General features: G+C 42.1%; 1 protein-coding gene across 1 annotated transcript in view; it reads left to right on the top strand.

The window, feature by feature from the left end:
* The first annotated feature begins 1,738 nt into the window (after nt 1-1,738).
* LOC134351591 (protein FAM180A) overlaps nt 1,739-23,809 on the top strand; it is a 46,338-nt gene continuing 24,267 nt past the window's right edge. The window contains exon 1 of the mRNA XM_063057952.1: nt 1,739-2,713. Coding sequence (XP_062914022.1) covers nt 2,638-2,713 — 76 coding nt within the window. The 5' untranslated portion in view covers nt 1,739-2,637. The remainder of the gene's footprint in view (nt 2,714-23,809) is intronic.

The following is a 23,809-nucleotide window of genomic DNA, read 5'->3' as shown; positions in this document are numbered from 1 at the left end:
CTTTGGCTAAAAAAATTTCTTCGCATTTCTGTTTTGAATGGGTGCCCTTCAATCCCTAAGTCATGCCTTCTCGTACTAGACTCCCCCATCATGGGAAACAACTTTGCCGCATCCACTCTGTCCATGGCTTTCAACATTCAAAATGTTTCTATGAGGTCCCCCCTCATTCTTCTCAACTCCAAGGAATACAGTCCAAGAGCGGACAAACATTCCTCATATGTTAACCCTCTCATTCCCAGAATCATTCTAGTGAATCTTCTCTGTACCCTCTCCAACGTCAGCACATCCTTTCTTAAATAAGGAGACCAGAACTGTCCACAGTACTCCAAGTGAGGTCTCACCAGCGCCTTATAGAGCCTCAACATCACATCCCTGCTCCGATACTCTATTCCTCTAGAAATGAATGCCAACATTGCATTCACCTTCTTCACTACCGACTCAACCTGGAGGTTAACCTTAAGGGTATCCTGTACGAGGACTCCCAAGTCCCGTTGCATCTCAGAACTTTGAATTCTTTCCCATTTAAATAATAGTCTGCCAGTTTATTTCTTCCGCCAAAGTGCATAACCATACACATTCCAACATTGTATTTCATTTGCCACTTCTTTGCTAATAGTCAATACTAATCTTGATAATGGTGATAATCATTTCAGGGTTATCATAAAAACCAAGCTTAATTATTGATATCCTTCAGGGGAACAAAGCTGCTACAGAAGAAAAGGCGTACCCCTGTGAAGCCTCCACTGTGTCAAAGTCCTCATGACATCAAGTAAAATATGATAAGGAACCCTGCTTCTGATTATCCACATCTTCCTCTACCAGAACAGAGACAAACTTTGTCAATTCATTCGAAGATTAAGAAATCCCCAAGGTCACTGGATGTAGCAAAAGGGTGTGGGACCACAAAACATCACAAATATTGTGCCTAAGACTTACACTCCAGAAATGCCAACATCCCTGGCCAAGCTGTTCCAGTGAAGATACATCACCATGTACTAGGTCATATGGGAAATTGCCCAAGTCACTAAAGAAAGAATGGCTGGGCAGTCTACTCTCAATGATCATTTCTGGCGAAGATGAACTGCAATTTGAAGAAAGACTGAGCAGGTAAATGGTAAAATTGGAGGAACGTTTATTGGGCTTGGTGGTGTGTTAGAGCTTATCAAACGTTACCTGTGGATGTTCAAGCATCTCTGGGGTGGATTCGATATTTGTACCTAAGAAAATTTTAATTTGTTAATGTGTCTGCATGGTTCCACTGGATGTACTGATTGCACGATAATGTTTAAATGTCTTGCATCCTGAGGATTTCTGGCATTGTGATATGTTCATTTCTAAGACCAAGTTTGAAGTTTGAAAAAAAAAGCACGGTCCATTAAAACTGAATGCTTCTGCCTACAGGCACACAGTTCTTTCATCTAGACTGCTTCTCATTTCCACTGGCTTTAGTGTGGTTGAATTGTGTGAGAAAACAAGATGTGCTGAGGATTTGTGCTTATTCCATCGCATTTCTGTGGCCTGATTTCAAAGCTTTTTATTCCTATGGATTATTGTAAATGAAGTAATGATTTTTTTTTTCTCTCTGAAGCCCCTGGCTTTGTGGGATCAGAAGATTAAAGTCAGTTGTGTTGTCTATTGATGTTACTGAACTTAGCAAAAACTTGTTCTCAAAGCATCCACTTCTCCTGTGAACAAAAGACAGCAATGGGTCTGGTGTGGCATTCGTCAAGTGTTCATTCTGTTGCAGCAGAAGCCAGGTGCCCAAATGGTTTGGCTGATCTGGAGTTCTTCTGGGGCCCACACTTGAAACTACCATTAAATCTATTTCCTCTGTCAATTCCAGATCAAATGCTGACTTCAGGCCAGCTTCCCTTGTTAGAATGCAGAACTCCAAGGTTGTGGGTGAAGATCGTGGTGTAGTTAATGTCTCAGAAGATATCACCTCTGACCTCCATGGCCAAGACAGTTGGTGCTGTAGCAACATTGCAAATCTCAGAAGAGAGATTTCAACATGGACTTGTGGGCTAACGCTGACTGTGTGGTCATGACTGAATGAAAGAGATATGCATCCATACTGCTGCTGTGAGATATAAAGAGGTACTAAAACAGGGAATGGCAGGAAAATCTATGTGAGGTTAAAGCATATTTGCCTCAGGATTTTGAAAGTGGCCAAGGATAAAAACACATGGATATGATTCATTAGGAAGTGGAGCTTTGCCTCTCATTGCCAGATCTTGGAATGTAAAGATCACAGATCCATCTATTTACCATAAAACACTGCTGTAGAGATTGCCTGCATAAGTCAATGTAATAATGAACTACTTGCCTGGTTTCTGGTTAATGTATGTGTGTAGCTATATATGTGTAATTACCTTGTATAAAAGTATGTATGTGAAATACGGGGAGTGTGAGAGAGCAGCTGGCTCACTGAGTGACAGCATGCATACGTATTACAGACTGCTGATGTTTACCAGATGTTTCCGAGAGTCAAGGCAAGTTTAAAGCGAGCCCCTGCAGTTGGACACTTAAGCAGTCTCTGAGAGACCCCCAGACTCTCCAGATCTACACTGTTCTCATATATCACCACCAAGAAGCTGCTTTAGTTCAAGCTCGGTTACTAATTGATCCCTTGGGAAAATGCAGGGGAGAACTCTGATCTTGCTGATATTTTCCACCAATGTTTGTGTAACTGCACTTTCTAAACGGAATAAAGGTAAGAGCAGTGGGGTATAATAAAAAAGGATGATTTGATTAAGGAAAGGTTCTGAGTAAATTTCTATAAATATAATGCGAGTATACTGAAGAGCCGTGTTTGCGTTTAAAGTCTGAAGTTATTGGGAATGGAATTTGGCTATGCTCTGAGCACAAAGCCAGCATTAGCAAATTGGCAATCCACTTTTCATCTGCTGAGCATCAATTAGAATTTAAACCATATTAATAATGTCTTATTGTTTGTTTTGCTTCTCCATCAAGGTAAATGTCACATGATTGGGATTAGCTATAATGTTTCTGTGAGCTTGTTCATGTGTGTGAACAAATTAATGCCTGTTTGCTTGACTTTATGCTGGTGCACGTGTTGTCCTGTTGATGACTGTTTCTGGTACTTACATAGCTTGCGTACCTGAGTACACACCAGCTTTTTCACCCTTTTTGCAGAAAAAGTGTGACTCTGAACAAGCTTCAATTCCGGGCCAATGGATCTTTTCTTAAAATTGAATGTTTGCTTCATGCAGGGAGTATCAGAAGTTTTCTATCAATTCCATTGATAGGGTGTGAGTCTGCCCCCGGCTGCCGTGCTTCATGTCTGGAAACTGTGCGGCAATTTGCCCCGCTAATATGATGAACTGAATACTGAGGCTTTGGGCCTACTCTGGGCTGCTCCGGGATTTGGGTCTAAGGGATCAATTTGGTCGGAATGCTGCTGTTGTTGCTTGATTCTACTGTTTGTATGATTTGTTTAGTGCTTTTTTTCTCTCTTTTGCTGTGGGCACTGGGGGTTGGTCTTATATTTGTTTAATTGGGTTATTTCGGGTTCCTTGCTTTGCGACTGCCTGTAGGCAAACAAGTATCAAGGCTGTATAACTTATACATTCTTTGTTAATAGACCTTTGAATATTTTAAAAGCAATAAAGGGTTGGGTGAACCACTCTGCTGTCTGTTCTGCATGTGTAATTAATCCAATAAAAGATGACTGTTCATGAGTTTACAAACTATCTTCTGTACTATAATGGGTCTACAATATCACATTAAAACATTTGTTAAGTTCAAAGTAGATAAGACATCCTCTTCAGATTTCATTCAAAACACACCAACTGGTTTCTGTTGAAGGGCTTCATCAGAAGAAGGGTTTCACCAGCTTTCTTCAGTAAAGATTTAAGACTAACAGCAAGATCAATCACTGTCAAACAGTTAATTGTGTTATACATACATTAGCAGCCCCAGAGAAGATGTTGTGGGCATGTGTTGTGTTATCTTTCGTGGGGACCTGCCATATTTCCAGGCGAGGACGACAGTCATGTAACAGTGAATCATCACTGCAATGGGTATCAGATCTCAGTTGGGAGCTCTGCCACAGCGTCCTGCTATGAGGCAAAACTTCCGTCACGTCAATCCTTCACCACAACTTGGAGATTTTAGTCATCTTTATTTTAAAAAATCTGACTAGGATTTTCACCTTTACTCGCTATCTTTTAAACTGTAACTTTTTCAATTGTTCCAGCATTTTGAAATGATATAAACTGCCATTTTCTGTCACTAGTTTCTGGAAGCAACTAATATTGCACAATCCTGGTTTAAAAAAGTTCCTGATGAAAACAGATGCTGTTAAATTGTCTGCCAGATGGATGTCCTTGTCACTGTGTGGACAGCACATTGACCCTCTCACCAGGCACAAATGCCAGAGGCAAACAGGAATGTGAGTGGGAAGGCAGCAGAATTCAATGGCTGCATCTCATTTGAATCCTGCCACTCAGATACCCATCGGAAAGGGGCAATGGAGAAGCAAGAGATTGAGTGCCTCAGAGTTTATTTACCAGCAGGGAAAGAATATTTAACATGGTGCATCAAGAAATGAGGGAGTTTGCAAGAATTCATTATTGTGCATGGAAGGTTATCGTGGGGCTCAAAGGGGCACCTCCACTCACAAGAACCTACCAAGGACAGGTTCCATAAAGATTGTTGCTGTCTTACTGATAATTTTATAAGACCGCAAGACATTGGATCGGCCCATCGAGTCTGCTCTGCTACTCTATAATGGGTGATTTATTATCCCCCACAACCCCATTCTTTTGCCTTCTCCCTGTAACCATAAGACATACAGTTGAAGTCAGAAGTTTACATACACCTTAGCCAAATACACTTAAACTCAGTTTTTCACAATTCCTGACATTCCGAAACAGCTTCTCCCTAGTAATAGCAACTAAACTCACTTCTGCCCCGACACTTTTGAATTCCTGGTGTGCTCCTAGTGTCTTCCGCAGTGAAGACTGATTTAAAATACCTATTAAGTTCATCTGCCATTTCTTTATCTCCCGTTACTACCTCTCCAGTGTCATTTTCCAGCAGTCTGAATCCACTCTTGCCTCTCTTTTACACTTTATATACCCAGAAAAGTTTTGTATATCCTTTTCTACATCCTGGAGGTGCATCCTTAGAGAAGGACCACATAGTGTCCATGGGTATCTGAGGAGGAAGACCTCAGCTCTGGAGAGAATTAAAATTCCAGCCAGTCTTATACATTAGAGAATCCCACATTTATTTTTTTTAATGAGTCAGTAGTTTTACATTTGCAACAGAACTTTGTTGTGGTCGGTTTTGTTCTTAGCAATAGATTTAAGTTATTACAGAAATCTTTAATAAAAAGCTAGTCCCATTAATGATAATCCTGAAATGAGCAGATCATTATGAAAATTCTGTTTTATTAATGTTCTTCAGAAAAGAAGTGCTCTTTTTAACAGCCTGGTTCAAACATGACTCCAGACCAGCAATGGGGTTGGTTTTTAACTCCCCCTGCAATGGCTTGTGGATGGAGAATACAAAGACAGGTCTTGGCCAGAAATGTTGATGATTTATTCACTTCCATAGATACTGCCTGGCCCGCTGAGTTCCTCCAGCATTTTGTGTGTGTTGCTTTGGATTTCCAGCAACACCAGAATTTCCTATGTTTATGATAAGTACTACGGTTGCCCATGACATCAGCATCTCATGAATGAATAAGACAACTTGTAGTTTTCTAAAGCACGTGAAATGGAATTAAAATAATGAATTCAGGACGTCCTGCATGATTATGCCTAGTTGGAGTCATGTAAGAAGCATATCGACATAAAGTCATGAGGAGTACATCAGGGTGGATGCACTCTTTTTCCCAGAGTCGGGGAATCAAGAACTAGAAAACATAGGGAAGACTTTGCAGGAACTTAAGGTGCAACTTTTTTACACAGAGTGTGGTATCTGAGACGAGAGGACTTGCTGAGGATGGTAAGGACCCAAGTGCTGGCGTATCTGAGAGTAGACTCGAGACACAAATTTGAGACTGAGATGAGAGCTGGGTTCCTGACTAGATGTTAGACGGGAATCCAAACGAAGCAAAAATTCAAAAACACAATCGCAGACTGATCTAAAGTTGAGCTGACGATTGAGCACCGAAAGCTCAGGTGCTCTTTATGTATTAAAGTTCTGGCACCAAAACACGGCCGTCAATGAGCGGAGACGGCCTGAATCTTTAAAGGGGCCACACCAACTATCCGTACTCCGGGGAATCGGAGCGTCTTAAACCCCGGAAGCTGGCACAGTCGGGTGCGAACTGTAACAAGTATTTTTGTAGAACAAGCTGCCAGAGGAAGCAGTTGAGACAGGTAGTGTAACAACTTTTACAAGACAGCTGGACGGGCACATGGATAAGCAAGGTTTAGAAGGTTAAGGGGCCAAATGCTGGTAAATGGGACTAGATTAGATGGGCAATCTGGTCAACATGGATCAGATGGGCTGAAAGGCCTGTTCCCATACTGTATGACTGGATGCTCTTTGCTATCTGCAATAATTGTTTTCAGACTTAAAAGTCATGCATAATGCATAAAAACACCCTGGTCTATGAATTTCTGCCTCACTGTTCCTCTATTGCATTGTTTCCTTCTGAATAAGTCTAGCATCTGTATCTTATTCCAAAGAGCACTGTGGGTAATAATCATACTGGAAGAAACTTGGCCTGACAACAGTGTGTTATTACTCTGTACCTTTGTCTATTTTTGTATATTTTACAAAGAAAATAAAACTATATTTGTTATTTCCAACAGTGGCAAGTACTTTATAATGGCCAGACACTGATGCTAAAATAATGGCCAAGTTAATAGTGCTGTCTCAGATGTACAACACCTACAAATGTGAACAAGAGAAACACTACAGATGCTGGAAATCCAAAGCTACACACACAAAATGCTGGAGGAACTCAGCGGGCCAGGCAGCAACTATGGAAAAGAATAAACAGTCGATGTTTCAGGCTGAGACTCTTCTTCAGGACTGGGAGGGAAAGGGGAAGACTCCAGAATAAAAAGGTGGGAGGAGGGGGAAGAGGACAGCTGGAAGGTCATAGGTGAATACAGGTGAATAGGAAAGGTAAAGGGAGTCTGATAGGAAAGGAGTGTGGATCATAGGAGCAGGAGAAGAAGGAAGGGACTGGGGGGGGGGGCGTGAAATGATAGGCAGGTGAGAAGAGGTAAAAGACCAGAGAGGGGAATATAAGAAAAGGGGTGTGGGTAGGAAAAAAACTTTTACCAGAAGGACAAATCGATATTCAGCCAACAGGTTGGAATATAAAGTCACAGTATACCTATCTACAAATGTGGATAGATATACAGTTGATTAATATTTTCTTATGACATAGAAGGGGGTCATTGTGCTCCCCAAGCAATCCCATCAAACCTATCCCCACAGTTGTTTCCTTGTAAACTACTCTGTTAAATATACAAAACTCAAAATTTCTATACAAGTTGTGCTAGTTCACCATCAGTTTCACATAAGTAGGAGTTTTCTGCCTGTTTCATTATCAGAAGTAATGGCATGCATATCTCTTAAAATGTAGCCACTATTATCATCATTGTCATATGACTGCACTAGAGGCCAGGCAGAGGCACAATTTATATAATTATAAATTGCTTATCACCAGGTTCAGCAAAAGCAGTTAGGCCAGAAGCATCACAAATGGTGCAGTGAGCACTTAGAGCAATTAGGGACAGTGTTTGCTCTGCCTGTTGTCATTCCTTGGTGGCACAAGAGATTTTTATCTCATCAACTGGCGTCCTCTTAAACTTGAAAATCAGGACCATTATCCATTGTCTACTTCATTTTCCCTGAGGCTGCTGATTTGTAACACTGGGAAAATTAACAAACAAATAAACTAAATTATGGAAAGACTATAATCCTTTACTTTTGTATGCTGATCGTTTGAATTTCTAATCACAATTAACTACAGAGCAGGAAAGTTCAAAGTCCAAAATAAACATATTATCAAAGTCCATACAGGACTCCATATATAATTGACATTTGTTTTCTTGTGGGCACACTCAGTAAATCTAAGAACCATAATAGAATCAATGAAAGACTGCACCTAACAAGGCGATCAACAAACCAATGTGCAAAAGACAACGAACTGCACAAATACAAAAGAGGAAAAGATAATAATAAATAAATAACCAAAAATATCTAGAACATCAGATGAAGAGTTCGTGAGCATGAGCCCATGGGTTGCTGGGGTGAATGAAGTTACCCCATCTGGTTCAAGAGCCTGATGGTTGAGGGGTAGTAACTATTCCTGAACTTGGTGGTGTGAGTCCTGAGACTCGTGTGCCTTCTTCCTGATGGCAGCAGTGAGAAGAGAGCTTGACCTGGGTGATGGGGGTCTCTGATGATGGATGCTGCTTTCCTGTGACAACGCTCTGTGTAGGTGTGCTCAATGGTAAGGAGAGCTTTACGCATGGTGGACTGAGCTGTATCCATTACTTTTCATAGGACTTTCTGTTCAAGGGCATTGGTGCTTCTCTACCAGGCGGTATTGCAGCCAGCCAATATACTCTCCAACACATGCAGTATATAGAAGTTTGTCAAATGTTTAGATGCCATGCCGAATCCTCACAAACCTCGAAGGAAGTAGAGATGCTCCAGTGCCTTCTTTTTCATTGCACTCACATGCTGGGCCCAGGAGAGATCCTCCGAAATGATAACACTGAGGAATTTAAAGCAGCTGACCCTCTCCACTCCTGATCCTTTGATGAGGACTGGCTCATGGACCTCCAGACTTTCTGTTGTTAATAATCAGCTCCTTGGTCTCACTGACACTGATCGAGAGGTTGTTGTTGTGGCACCACTCAGCCAGACTTTCAGTCTCCCTCCTATGCGCTGATTTGTCACCACCTTTGACTCGGCCTGCGACAGTGGTGTCATCAATAAACTTAAATACGGCACTGGAGCTGTGCTTAGCCTCATAGTCATAAGTATAAAGCGAATAGAGCAAGGGGCTAGGTACACAGTCTTGTGGTGCACCATTGTTGATGTAGATGGTGGAGGAGATATTGTTGCCAATTCAAACTCACTGGCCTCTGCATGTAAGGAGATCAGGGATCTAATTGCACGAGAAGGTATTGAGGCCAAAGTCTTGAAGCTTATTGATTAGTTCTGACAGGATGAGGGCTTTGAATTATGAGTTGTAGTCAATGAAGAACATCTAGATGTGTGCATCTTCACTGTCCAGGTGTTCCAGAATTGAACGAAGAGCCAATGAAATGGCATCTGCTGTAGACCTGTTGTGACAGAAAGCAAACTGGAGTAGATCCAAGTCAATTCTCATGCAGGAGTTGATATGCTGCATCAACAACTTCTGAGAACACTTCATCACTGTAGATGTAAGTGCTACTGGATGCTAGTCACTGAAATGGGTTACCATGTTTTTCTTAGGTACCGGTATAACTGAAGCCTGCTTGAAGAAGGTGGGTACCTCAGACTGCCACGTTAAAGATATTGGTGAACACTCCAGACAACTGATCAGCACAGGTCTCTTGTACTCGGCCAGGTACCCCATCTGGGCTGAATGCTTTCCACAGTTTCATCCTCTTAAAGGATGCTCTGTCAGCTTCAGAGACTGAAATCACAGGGTCATCAGGAGCTGTGGGAACTTGTGAAGGTTCCTCAATGTTTTGATGGTCAAAACGAGCATAAAAGGCATTCAGCTCATCTGGAAGTGAAGCCCTGATATCACCTGTTTCACCTGGTTTCATTTTGTAGGAGGTGATAGCATTCAAGCCCTGCCACAGCTGTCGAACATCCTTCAGTGATGCACATAAAAGTTGCTGGTGAACGCAGCAGGCCAGGCAGCATCTCTAGGAAGAGGTACAGTCGACGTTTCAGGCCGAGACCCTTCATCAGGATAGGATGCTTGAAATTCCAGCATCTGCAGATTTCCTCGTGTTTGCATTTTTAAATCCTTCAGTGATACAAGTTTTGTTCAGAATTGCCACTTCACCCATGAGATAGCTTTCTAGAGATCATACCAGGACCTCTTGTATCGTACTTGGTTGCTAGACCTGAAGATCACAGATGTGGCTCTCATGGTTCATTCAGGTATTCTGAATAACTTTTTTAAGGACACACTCATCTACGACTAGTTTTATACAGTCAGTGACAACTGGGTGTACTTATTCAGGTCCTTTGTTGAGTCCATAGCGGCTCCTTTGTCTCCTGCAACCACCTCTTTGTTGTCCTAATTTCTGGAGCCTTGCCTTGCTCCTTAGCCTCTGCCTGCATGCAGGTCGGAAAATTGAGCAAAGGTGCATTAAATACCCGTCAGTATAATAAGGAATTCATTCCTGGTGAAGGGTCTCAGTCTGAAACATCTACTGCTTATTTCCCTCCATAGGTGCTGCCTGACCTGCTGAGTTCCTCTTGTATTTTGAGTGCATTACAGAGGAAAGTATTAGCAAGAAAAATAGTCAATGCTGAATTACATCTGCATTTAAACATTTATATACTTTGATTCATGCCCCTTAATATTTTCCCTTAGATTTCAATAGTTTATAAATAAAATACAATAGCAATGTTACCATGATGACATATGTTCCAATGAGTTTAAATGGATCACCTATTAAAACTAATCTTTAAAGTTAGCTTTCTTATACTTAAGATCAACAGTACAATGTGCTGATTTGAAATTATAGCAAGATGATCCAAAAGAGATCAAGCCAAAGTGCTGAGATAGTGTGCAGTAGTTTAAGCAGATGAATAACAAAAAGTCATGTGCTTATATCACCAAGGATTTATAAGTTCCCTGTTGTTAAAGAAAGGTTGGCTAATGGCTGTATTTTTCACAACTGTTTGCTTTGCCTGGAATGGAATTACAATTGGACAGAAGCAGAAGAATTTGGACAAAATTTCCAACGTTAAGATTGGCACATTGATTGGCAAATCTGAGAGAATGCATTGCCAATGATACCATTACAGGAAATTCCAGGCTAGTGCTTCAGATTCTGAATTAACCTTTTCCATTCACTTTCACTTTCCAAGAAAATGCAAAAGATTTGAAGAAACACCAGCCTCGTAAACACTGACCAGCGGACTGAGGGACTCACAATGGATGGACACTTCCATCATGTTTCAGTTTCTGGAATGACATTCTCAGCTGGATTACAGCTATTTATTGGAAAGAGGTGCACTTCACTCTGAGGGCATACCATTTCCTGATCATGCCAGAATATTGCTACGTGCCGTCAATCATGTATTACACACCAAATAATGCAACCCCTGTGCATAATTAGCTCTTTGGGCTTGTGCGAGGAGCCAAAAGGCGTTGAGCTCTGAGATTTTTAAGAGCACCTAAACTGGTTAATTGTTGCTTAGTAAGAGCTGTTAATCAATTAGAATACCTAATGTTTTTTTCTCGAGTGACTCGCTCTTTAGATCATAGGGCCATAAGACATAGGAGCAGAATTAGGCCATTCAGCCCATTGAGCCTGCACTGCCATTTTATCATGGCTGATCCTGAGTCCCCTCAACCCCATTCACCTGTCTTCTCACCATATCCTTTGATCAGGAAACTACTAACTTCTGCCTTAAATATACCCTGAGGATGTGAGCTCCGCCACAGTCTGTGGCAGAGCATTCCACAGATTCACTACTCTCTGGCTAAAAAAAAATCTCTCCTTACCTCTGTTCTAAAAGGTTGCCCCTCAATTTTGAGGCTGTGCTCTTTAATTCTGGATACCCCCACCAGAGGAAACATCCTCTCCACATGGACCTTATCTAGTCCTTTCAACATTTTGTAGGTTTCAATGACATCTCCCCACATTCTCCCATTCTTCTAAATTCCAATGAGTACAGGCCCAAAGCTGCCAAATACTTCTCATATGTTAACCCTTTCATTCCCAGAATCATCTTTGTGGAGCTCCTCTGGATCCCTTCCAAGGACAGCACATCCTTTCTGAGATATGCGGCCAAAACTGTTGACAACACTCCAAGTGCAGCCTGACTAGTGTCTTACAAAGCCTCAGCATTATCTCTTGCTTTATATTTTATTCCTCTTGAAATAAATGGCAATGTTGCATTTGCCTGCTTTACCACAGACTCAACCTTCTGGGAGTCTTGCACGAGGACTCCTAAGTCCTTCTGCACCTCTGATGTTTGAATTTTCTCCCCATTTATATAATAGTCTGCACGATTGTCTTTTTTTAACCAAAATACATTATCATACATTTCCCAACACAGTATTCCAGTACTAGCAACACACATCAAAGTTGCTGGTGAATGCGGCAGGCCAGGCAGCATCTCTAGGAAGAGGTACAGTCGACGTTTCAGGCTGAGACCCTTCATGATGAAGGGTCTTGGCTTGAAACGTCGACTGTACCTCTTCCTAGAGATGCTGCCTGGCCTGCCGCATTCACCAGCAACTTTGATGAGTGTTGCTTGAATTTCCAGCATCTGCAGAATTCCTGTTGTTATTCCAGTACTAGTATTATTTAAGCGGATGCCTGATTTGCACTAAGCGCGGGTCCTAGTTGTGAGAATGTTAGGCCATACAGTGTTACTCGGCTGAGCAACCGATATTCTGTAGGAATTCTTATGAATATACTCTGGTCGCTATCTCTACATCAGAGTCTGTCTTTCCACCACACTTGGGTTCTGACATTGCCAGCGCACACTGTGACACTGTGCACCGTAAACTGGAATCCTCTGTGCTGAAGCATGTTTATCTCAGACACAGTATATGGTGGTCCAAGCTGTATACCATTGGGACTGCAGGACACAGCCTGTCCATAAAGCATGGACACCTGATTTTGTGATTCATCAGGAGATCAGCTTAAGGTCACTTGTTAGAGGGATAAAGCTACTTGAAGCATGGTTGGATGGAAAGACATTCATACTTTTTTAAAATGCTTCAATGTTTTTAATGTGTTGGCACGTGGCCAAGTGGTTCAGGTGTCGGGCTAGTGATCTGAAGGTCGCTAGTTCGGACCTCAGCTGAGGCAATGTGTTGTGTCCTTGAGCAAGGCACTTAACCACACATTGCTCTGCGACGACACCGGTGCCAAGCTGTATGGGTCCTAATGCCCTTCACTTGGACAACATCGGTGGTGTGGAGAGGGGAGACTTGCAGCATGGGCAACTGCCAGTCTCCAATACAACCTTGCCCAGGCCTGCACCCTGGAAACCTTCCATGGTCTCACGAGACTAACAGATGCCTAAAAAAAGTTTAAAAGTTATGTTTAAATTATAAAAGAGTGATTAGAAACAACAGACAACATGATTTGCTGGAGACTCGATGAGTTTTCCAAATTTAGGTAACCATCCACTCCAGTGGGTGGTTCCTCCCTCCTCCCTCCCCCTTTGATTGACAGACAGCCAATCTGCAAAAGAAGACAAACTGTGCAAATAAATGTAATACTGAGAAAGTGAGAAAGCAGATAATTGTAGTTGTTGAGTGTGGAGGTGACAGCGACATAATTGAGGGTTTCATTTGTGAAGCAGGAAATGGCTGGTGCTTGTGAAAGAGTGATATTATGAAGGTGAAAGGTGACCTTTCACAATGCTCGACAATAATGACTGTCTGATTCAGTCTGAGGCACTGGTGGGTGACAAGGATGCAGGTGTTTAGCATTACGAGTTAATGACATGTCTTCACAATTGTTAACAGTGTCCTGCATCACGTCAAGGTTGGTGGAAAAATCTGAGGCTGTTGTTCTGTCTATTCTCCCAATAGGACCATAAAATCGTAAATGTTATTTTAAATATGAGAGATCCAAATACCAAAACGTATGAAATAAGTCTGCACCTACACTACATCTCCAGAGTAATGGTAATGGAAGCTTAGCCATATAATTCCATCTCTTGTTCACCTTCCAGGAACAGTTCTTGCATACTCAGGGCTTATTGCATATTTCAGGTGTATTGCATTTCCATAATGCCGGATGCCTTATAGCACATTGCCACAGCTTTCTATCATGCTTTGGCCTCATTGTGTTGCCTAAGGCATTTTTAAAGCAGTTTCCATTCTGTGCTCAATCAGACTTTTGAGTGAAGAAGATGTCAGAGAATTTGACAGATCTTACAGAATTTAGTTTTCACTGACACAACGCTCTAAGCAAAAGAAATGAAAGAAAGAGAAAAAAAGTAAAAGGAAAGGAATTAGAAAGAAAGAAGGACAATAGGAACAGCAACCATGAAACAGATAAAAACAAATAGAATTATATAGAATATGCAGCACAGAAGACATCCACTTGGGCTACAGGCTCTATGTCAGGATATACTATATACTCTCCATATGCCTCTTCCTATTTATAACATTATTAACGTCATCTCCTCTTCCCTGAAAGCTTGCCTATTCTCCTATCAAATGCATCCATACATCTATACTTTTTACATCAACCCTGCGTTGGCAAAGTTTACTTTCTCATGGCGAGAGAGGAGGGTTCTAAGTAATAAACGTTTTGGATGGAAAGGTGAGTGAGCTGATTAATGAGTTTGCACATGACGCAAAAACTTGGCAGAGCTGTGCAGAGAGTGAAAGGTTGTCAGAGGACACAGCAATATGTAAACCAGTAGGAAACATTGACAGAGGAAAGGTAGATGGAGTTTAATCTGGACAGGTGTAAATTGTTGCACTTTAGAAGGTCAAGTGTAACAGAAAAGTGAATGGTGGGACGTTTAGTACATTGATGTTACAGGGTGATCCTGGGATCTAAGTCCATAGGTCCATGAAATGAAACATTGGATCAACGACAAAAAAGTGACACCAATGACATAGGTAGAAAGTGAGGGAGAGATTCTGCACAGTGAGTACAGGGAGTTAGGGAGGAGACTGAAGGGCAGGATTTGCAAGATAGGAATCTCTGGATTACGCCCAGTTCCACATGCTAGTCAGGAAAGGAATAGGATGATAGTACAGATGAATGAGTAGCTGAGAAAGTGGTTCATGAGGGCATGGTTTCAGATTTCTGGATCATTGAGATTTCTTCTGGGGAAGGTGTGAACTGTTAAAGAAAAGGACCGATTAGACCGGAACACAAAGAGGACCAATATCCTCGCAGGCAGGTTTGCTGGAGCTGTTGGGATGGGTTTAAGTAAATCTAGCAGGGGGATGGAAACCAGTGAGACGAGGCAGAGGATAGGGCAGTTGGTATACAAGTCGTGTAATGGGACTGAGGAAGGACAGGAAGATGTTAGAGTAAAATTGCAGACAGAGGGATGAGTTGAAGTGTCACATGGGATAAAATTGAAAAAGGTGATGAATATAGGACTGAAGGTGTTATATTTGAATGCACACAGTATTATGCAATGAGGTAGATGAACTTGTGGCGCAGTTAGAGATTGGCAGGTATGACATTGTGGGCATCGCAGAGTTGTGGCTGAAAGAAAATAATAGTTTGGAGTATAACATCCAAGGATACACATTGTATCACAAGGACAGGCAGGTAGCCAGAGGGGGTGGTGCAGCTCTGTTGGATACAAATGAAATCAAATCTTCAGAAAGAAATGATATAGGAGTGGAAGATGTAGAATCCTTGTGGGTAGAGTTAAGAAACTGCAAGGATCAAAAGACCCTATTAGGAATTATATAGGAACCTCTGAACAGTAACCAGGATGTGGGTTATAAATTACAATGGGAGATAGAAAAGGCATGTAATAAGGGCAATGTCACAATAGTTGTGGAGGGACTTCAGAATGCAGGTAGTTGGGAAAATCAGGTTGGTGTAGGATCCCAAGAGAGGGAAATTGTAGAATGCTTAAAAGATTAATTTTTAGAGCAGCTTGTGGTTAAGCCCACCAGGAAAAAGTCAGTTCTGGATTGGGTATTGTATAATAAACCAGATTTGATTAGGAAAATTAAGGTAAATGAACCCTTAGGAGGCAGTGATCATAATATGATAAATTCAGCATGCAGTTTGACAGTGAGAAGATAAAGACAGATGTATCAGTATTACATTGGAGTAAAGGGAATTACAGAGGCATGGGAGGAGCTGGTCAAAGTTGATTGGAAGGGGATGCTGTCAGGGAAGTGGGAAGTTAAGAGAATTGGGAAGCTTTTAAAAAGCTACAGAAGGCAACTAGAAAGCCATAAGGACAGAAAAGATTAAATATAATTGTAAGCTAGCCAATAATATAAAAGAAGATACTAAAAGTTTTTTTCTGATATATTAAGAACAAAAGAAAAGTGAGAGTGGATAACAGACTCTGAAAAATAATGCTGGAGAGGTAATAATGGGGTAAACAAATGGCTGATGAACCTGTGGAAGACACTTGCAATATACTAGAAATTTGAGAATATCGGGGCAGAAGTGAGGGTAGTTGCTATTACTAAGGAGAAGGTGCTTGGGAAGCAAAAGATCTGAAGGTAGCTAAGTCACCAGGACCAGATGGAATACACCACAGGGTACTTGAAGAGGTAACTGAAGAGACTGTGGAATCATTAGTTATGATCTTTCAAGAATCTCCAGATTCTGAAATGGTTCCAGGGGACTGGAAAATTGCAAATGTCTCTCCACTCTTTAAGAAGGGTGGGAGTCAGAAGATGGAAATTATAAGCCAATTAGCCTGACTTCAGTGGTTGGGGAGATGTTGGAGCCTATTACTACGGATGAGGTTTTGGGGTACTTGAAGCTACATTATAAAGTAGACCAAAGTCAGCATGGTTTCCTTAAGGGTAAATCTTGACTGACAAACCTGTTGGAATTTTTTGAGGAAATAACAGGCAGGATAGACTGTCATAACTGAATCAAAGGCGGGAGATTGAAAATCTGGCTGAGTAACTTATCAACCTTTCATTCAAGGTCAGCATGACCAAGGAGCTGATTATTGACTAAAAGATGAAGAAACTGGACATCCATGAGCCAGTCCTCACTGGGGCAATCAGAGGCTGAGAGAGTCAGCTTTAAATTCCTTGGTGTTATAATATTAGAGGATCTGTCCTGGGTCCAGCATGCAAGTGACATTATGAAAAAGCACGGCAGCACCGCTAGTTCCTTAGAAGTTTGCAAAGATTCAGCATGACATCTAAAACTTTGACAAACCTCTATAAATGTGTTAGGGAGACTGGCTGCATCATAGCCTGGTATGGAAACGCCAATGCCCTTGAACACAAAATCCTGCATAGCGCCCAGTCCATCACGGTAAAGTCAACCCCACCACTGAGCACATCTACACACAGCACTGTTACAGGAAAGCAGCATCGATCATGAAGGACCACCACCATCCCAGAACATGCTCTCTTCACAGCTGCCATTAGGAAGAAAGGACACACATCACCATGTTCAGGAACAGTTACTACCCCTTCTCCATTAGGCTCTTGAACCAGAGGGGATAAACTTCACTCAACTGCACTCGCCCCATCACTGAACTGTTCCCACAACCTATGGACTCACTTTGAAGGGCATTTCATCTCATGTTCTCAATACTTACTGTTTATTTATTTATTATTTAAAAAAAATTTGTATTTGCACTATTTGTTGCTTTTGCACATTGGTTGTTTGTCCATCCTGTTGGTGCATCCTTCGTTGATTGTATTGTGTTTGTCTGATTTACTGTAAATGCCCACAAAAAATGAAACTAAGGAATATATATGGTGTTGTATAGGTATTTTGATATTAAATTTACTTCAAACTTTGAAACTTGGAGTGCTTTCTGTACAGCTGCAGTCAACCTGACGGAAGTACATAAAAAACAAGGGAGTTAGAGATATCGTAGATATCTTCCAGGGTGGAAATGTCATAGATTTAATGAAAGTGGGAGTTAAATTTAAAGGAGATATCTTTGGCAAGTTTTTTTTTACATTGGTAGGTGTAGTACAGTATCTGTAACATGCTGTTTAGGGAAGTGTTGGAAGGCAGGCACGTGAACAGGCAGGGAATGGAAGGAAAGACCATGTGCAGACTAATTGGATTAGCTTAAATTAGCATCATGGTCAGCACAAACACAATGGGCCCCAAAGGTCTGTTCTTGTTTTTTCCTTCTTTCTCTTTCTTGTAATGATAGTCTCCAGTTTTCCTTTTCCCCACTCTGTAAGTAGTCTCATCATATTTTTCATATTAAAGATCTCCATTAGATCTACACTATCCTCACAATAACCTGACAGCACTGGTAACCTTACTGTAAACATTTTCTGCACTGTCTCTAGAGCCTTATATCAATTTTATAATACGCTGTCCAGAATTCTGCACAGTACTCCTATTGTGTCCTGTCTACAGTTTGATCCAAGTTTAACATAATATCTCTTCATTCTCTGGAAATAAATCTGAAAGCTTCTTTTCCCCAGCAGTCTTGTTAGCCTGTGGCACAGCTTTTAGTGAGTTCAAGATTTTTGGGTTCTGCTGAACTTTGCAAATTTTTGTTTTTCTAGTTACATCAAACACCTATGGGCAGAGCAGACACAGCAAAGTTAGAAAAATGAGAGGTGATCCCACTGAAACAAGAGTTATTTCTGCGATTGACATGTAGACGTGGCACTGCTGCAGTACCACTAGAGAGACTGTGAATGTGGTCAACCTCTGTTGTACTCCTGATATTGTATTGCAGAGGATTCTTAGGGATAGGATTGGATTTATGAGATTTTGTTAAAACCATGCCCAATTAAAAGCAGCCAGCATGGCTTTGTGTGGGCAAATCACGTATTACTAACTTGATTGAGTTTCTTGAGGAAGTGAATAAAGTGAAGATGAAGACAAAACTGTGGATATTTTCTAAATGGATTTTAGTAAGGTGAATGACAAGATCCCTCATGATGAAAAAGGTGGGATCCACAGCGTCGTGACCATTTTAATTCAGAATTTGCTTACCTATAGGAGACAGAGGGCAGTGGACAATGGAACTTACTCTGGCTGTTGGTCTGTGACTAGTAGAGGTCCACAGGCAAAGACCCCTGCTTGTGAAATATGTTATTGACATGGATGAAAAAGTGGGTGGGCGGGCTTGTTAGTTTGCAGATGATATAAAGATTGGTGGTGTTGTGGATAGGGTAGAAATTGTCAAAGGAGACAGCAGAATATAAATCAATTGCAGATATGGGTGGGAAATTGGCAGATGGAGATTATCCAAACAAATGTGAGGTGTGAGATCAAATATAAAGAGACAGTACACTATTAATAGCAAGACCCATAACAGTGTGGATTTACAGAGAGGAATCTTGGAGCCCAAGTCCATAGCAGGTTGGTCAGGTGGTTAAGAAGGGGTATGGCATGCTTGTCTTTATTAGTCAAGGAACCGAAGTTAAGGATCAGGAAGTTATATCGCAGCTTTATGGAAATCCATTTAGACCACATCTGGAGTATTGTATTTCATTTGATTTCCCCATTATTGGAAGGTACTTGTGGCTTTAGACAGGGTGCAGAAGAGGTTTACCAAGCTGCTGTCTGAATTAGAGGGCATGTGATACAAAGAGATTTTGCACAAACTGAGCTTGTTTCTCCAGACCAGTGGAGGCTGAGGGGAGATCTGATAGATGTTTATAAGAATAGGATTATGTTTTTTTAAAAAGATACAGCACGACTGGCCCCTCCAACCCAATGAGCCTGCACCACCCAATTACACCCATGTGACCAATTGACCTATTAACAATTGACATATTATCTATGCCTTTGGAATGTGGGAAGAAACTGGAGCTCCTTGAGGAAACCCAGATGGTCACAGGGAGAACATATAGACTATCAGTTGTGGAATTGAATCTGGGTTGCCGGCATGATAACAGAATTATGCCAAACACCATGCTACCACACCACCCCAAATACAAGCCCTTATGAGAGGCATAGAGCGCTGGTGTCTTTTTCCCCAGGGTCGAAATATCTAATACTAGGTAATATGCTTTTAAGGTGAGAGGGGGAAAATTCAAAAGGGATGTTAAGGGTAAGTGTTTTTTTTAACAAGGAGAATGGCAAGTGCCTGGAATGTGTTGCCGTTGATGTTAGTGGAGGCAAAGACGATAGAGGCACTTAAAATATCTATTTTTTAGCACATGAATGTGTAGAGAATGGAAGGATATGGACATTGTGTAGATAAACGTGTGTAAAACGGTGATTGCCAGACTGGCTTTGAACCAGGGTTGTTATAGTGATGTTCTGTATCTTTAACCAGTGGACCTCCAGAGGGGACTTAGACAGGGTGGAACTAAGTGCTGAGAAGGCCACAGACAAGGATGGTGTTGAACAAAGACTCTTCACTTGTGGATCAGTTTGTAGAGAGTGCAGACTAGAACTCAGGTACCACTGATGCTTTCCCAACAACTCAGCACAGGCAGAATGGAAAATGGCCTGGCTCACCACTTTCCCTTCATTCTCCGGTCCCACTCAGCAGGTGAAAGTTGGATTCTGCCCAGTTGCATCCACTCCTCTGGAGGAAGATGAGGGGAACTGGGTGGAATACATAACCACACCGAGGACGAGGAGGCTGAAGGGGCTCGGAGTCTAACAACCGTCACTGTGGTGCTCTCTTCTCCCTTCCTGGAGATGATTGTCAGCCCAGATGGAGGTATCGATCTTCAACCGGGTCTCTGGCTGCCAATGTATCTTTAATTTCGGATGATAACCCACAGTGGAACATGGCTATTAGGACTTTAGCGTTCCAGCCACTCTCTACCACCAGACTGCCAGCCACATTACAGGCACCCTGACGAAGTTGGAGGAATTGGTTGGCCACCTGTCATCCACTGACTGGGTGGCCAAATACTCTCTTCATCTCCCTAGGGAAGAGGCATAAGTCTCATTACTTGGGGAGTTCTTCTCCCAGAGTGCTATAGCCCAGATGAGAGCTTTGCCAGAGAGGAGTTAGATGATATAGGGGATTTTTCAGTAGTCATTGGGAAACTTAATGGGTTGCAGCTCAAAAACCAGAAGTCACCAAGTAAGAAGCCCTCTACATATCTCTGGATCACCATCATATCACCCGTGTGCCAGCAGGTTTTGAGACTCAGGAGCTGGGGTGGCTGCAGGGGTTTGTTGGCTCAGCTGGTTGATCTCGGTGGATGTCTGCAAGGCGGATTGGATCTGCAGGAACACACACTCATGTCCTCTCACCATGACATCCTGGCTGGCCTGCACTGATCAGAGATGCTCATACTCTGCTGAGTCCATCAATGGCTCAGTCTTGCTGTAACAAGGGGTGGTTGCCAGGCTGTGTTTGAACTGGGGCTGTTCTCGTGAAGTTCTGCATCTTTAACCAGTGGACCTCCAGGAGAGACTTAGACCTGGTGGACCCACGTGCAGAGGATGGTGTTGAACAAAGAATCTTCACTTGTGAATTGGTTGAGAACACAGGCTATGACTCAAGAATCCCTACACACAGAGTAGGTAAACTCAAGACTGAACAATAATGAATAGAACAGAGGGAACTTAAATAAAGAAACAAAGCAATGATAACTAAACAATGCACAGGTAAAATAATCAACTAAAAATCAGAGGAGGAGGAGCCTGCAGGACTCTGACACCCCCGGTGATCAGACAAAGAGACAAGTATAGACAGGTGTTTAATTACTTCAGCACAAGATTGTGGGCCAAAGGGTGTTCAGTGTTGTATGCCGTTCTCATTTCTATTTCCTCCACCTTTCCATGGCACCTTCCCATACTGGCCCAGGAAGTGCAGCAACTTTTTTACTTCCTCTGTCCCCTCAGGCTCCGGTCTCAGATACTTATTCTATGCAAAACAGCAACGTATTTGCATTTCTTTCAACTTCCTGCATTATTTTCACCATCCACAGTGTACTCAACTCTACAACAGGAAGAACGTACATTGGATTGCAGAACATTTACTATCAAGCCCTTAAGTGTCAACCTGCATGGTTGCCTAGCATCCCATTCTCACTTTGACCACCCGAACTCATCAGCTGAGATTGTTCGATGGAAGAACAATTTAAATTCGAGGAACTGAACATTACCTTTCATCTGGACACATTACAACTATAATGTATATTATAACATCAATTATAACTATATTGTTTCAAATAACAATGCCGTTAGTCCCACGTCACCTACACTAGACTCAATCTTTTCTTGTTCCATCACCACTCCCTCTTGCTTGTACCACCATAATTATTAATCTCTCCTTCTTTTCTGTTTATCAGAGACATTTTTTATTCTTTTCCTCCCTCCACCCTTGCTCTATGTTTCTCTTTCTCCAACATTTTCACTGGTGGCTTGACTTCTTTCTTCACAGTTACTGCCTGTTTGTTTGTAACTTTCCAGAACTGACTGTCTTTATTTTAGCATCCTTACTAAGTTACGGGTTCTGTCCTTGTTGGATGTGCTTCCATGTGCATCACTGAACTTTTCTCTTTGCTCTGCACATTAAACCTAAAATCAGCTCTGGGTAGCCATTGCATACTGTTGCCTGACACTGCTCATTGTGCAAGGAAGACAGATCACTTTGCACATTTTCTCCTAGAATCATTAACCATCTTTTAAGCTCAAAATGTGGTAACGTTCTAGATTTATGTTAACGTAGGCCAGCAGTTATGTTCCTTAAGGGCATGGACTTGCATGTAATAACATAGGCAGTTGGAATTTGATAATGTCACTTAATATACAGCCATGTTTCTTAATGATTTACTGTGGATACTTCCTGTTTGCAATGATTGTGAATTCATCATCGGCCTTATTGGCATTTTCATATTGATTGCCTTTTGGGCATTCTGCTGTTGAAAACTGATTCATCTCCAATGAGAGTCTACTGAAGACTGCTTCCAGTAATAAATGCAACTCAGGATTTAATTTCAAAAAAATATTTATCTGTTACTGTTCGGTCAAAATCAGTACTTCACTGACTTTTATGGTGTATAATGACACACATAAAAACAACTAAAAGCATTTGGTCACACACATCAAAGTTGCTGGTGAACGCAGCAGGCCAGGCAGCATCTGTAGGAAGAGGTGCAGTCGACGTTTCAGGCCGAGACCCTTCGTCAGGACTAACTGAAAGAAGAGCTAGTAAGAGATTTGAAAGTGGGAGAGGGAGGTCTGAAATGATAGGAGAAGACAGGAGGGGGAGGGATGGAGCCAAGAGCTGGACAGGTGATAGGCAAAAGGGATACGAGAGGAGGTCCGGGAAGAAAGACAAGGAGGTGGGGGGGGGACCCAGAGGATGGGCAAGGGGTATAGTCAGAGGGACAGAGGGAGAAAAAGGAGAGTGAGAGAAAGAATGTGTGTATATATAACAGATGGGGTACGAGGGGGAGGTGGGGCATTAGTGGAAGTTAGAGAAGTCAATGTTCAAGCGGTCTCCCAGTCTGCGTCGGGTCTTGCCAATGTATACTGCATCTGGTGCTCCCGATGTGGCCTTCTATACATTGGCGAGACCCGACACAGACTGGGAGATCATTTCGTTGAACACCTACGCTCTGACAGCCAGAGAAAGCAGGATCTCCCAGTGGCCACACGTTTTAATTCCAGATCCCATTCCCATTCTGATATGTCTATCCACGGCCTCCTCTACTGTAAAGATGAAGCCACACTCAGGTTGGAGGAACAACACCTTATATTCCGTCTGGGTAGCCTCCAACCTGATGGCATGAACATTGACTTCTCTAACTTCCATTAATGCCCCATCTCCCCCTCGTACCCCCATCCGTTATTTATTTTTACACACACATTCTTTCTCTCACTCTCCTTTTTCTCACTCTATCCCTCTGACTATACCCCTTGCCCATCCTCTGGGTTCCCCCCCCCCCTTGGCTTTCTCCCCGGGCCTCCTGTCCCATGATCTTCTCATATCCCCTTTGCCAATCACCTGTCCAGCTCTTGGCTCCATCCCTCCCCCTCCTATCTTCTCCTATCATTTCGGATCTCCCCCTCCCCCTCCT

Source organism: Mobula hypostoma, chromosome 9 (assembly GCF_963921235.1).
Source record: "Mobula hypostoma chromosome 9, sMobHyp1.1, whole genome shotgun sequence".
Classification (NCBI taxonomy): domain Eukaryota; kingdom Metazoa; phylum Chordata; class Chondrichthyes; order Myliobatiformes; family Myliobatidae; genus Mobula; species Mobula hypostoma.
Note: the sequence above shows the minus strand (reverse complement) of the source record. Positions and strands in the feature narration are given on the sequence as shown.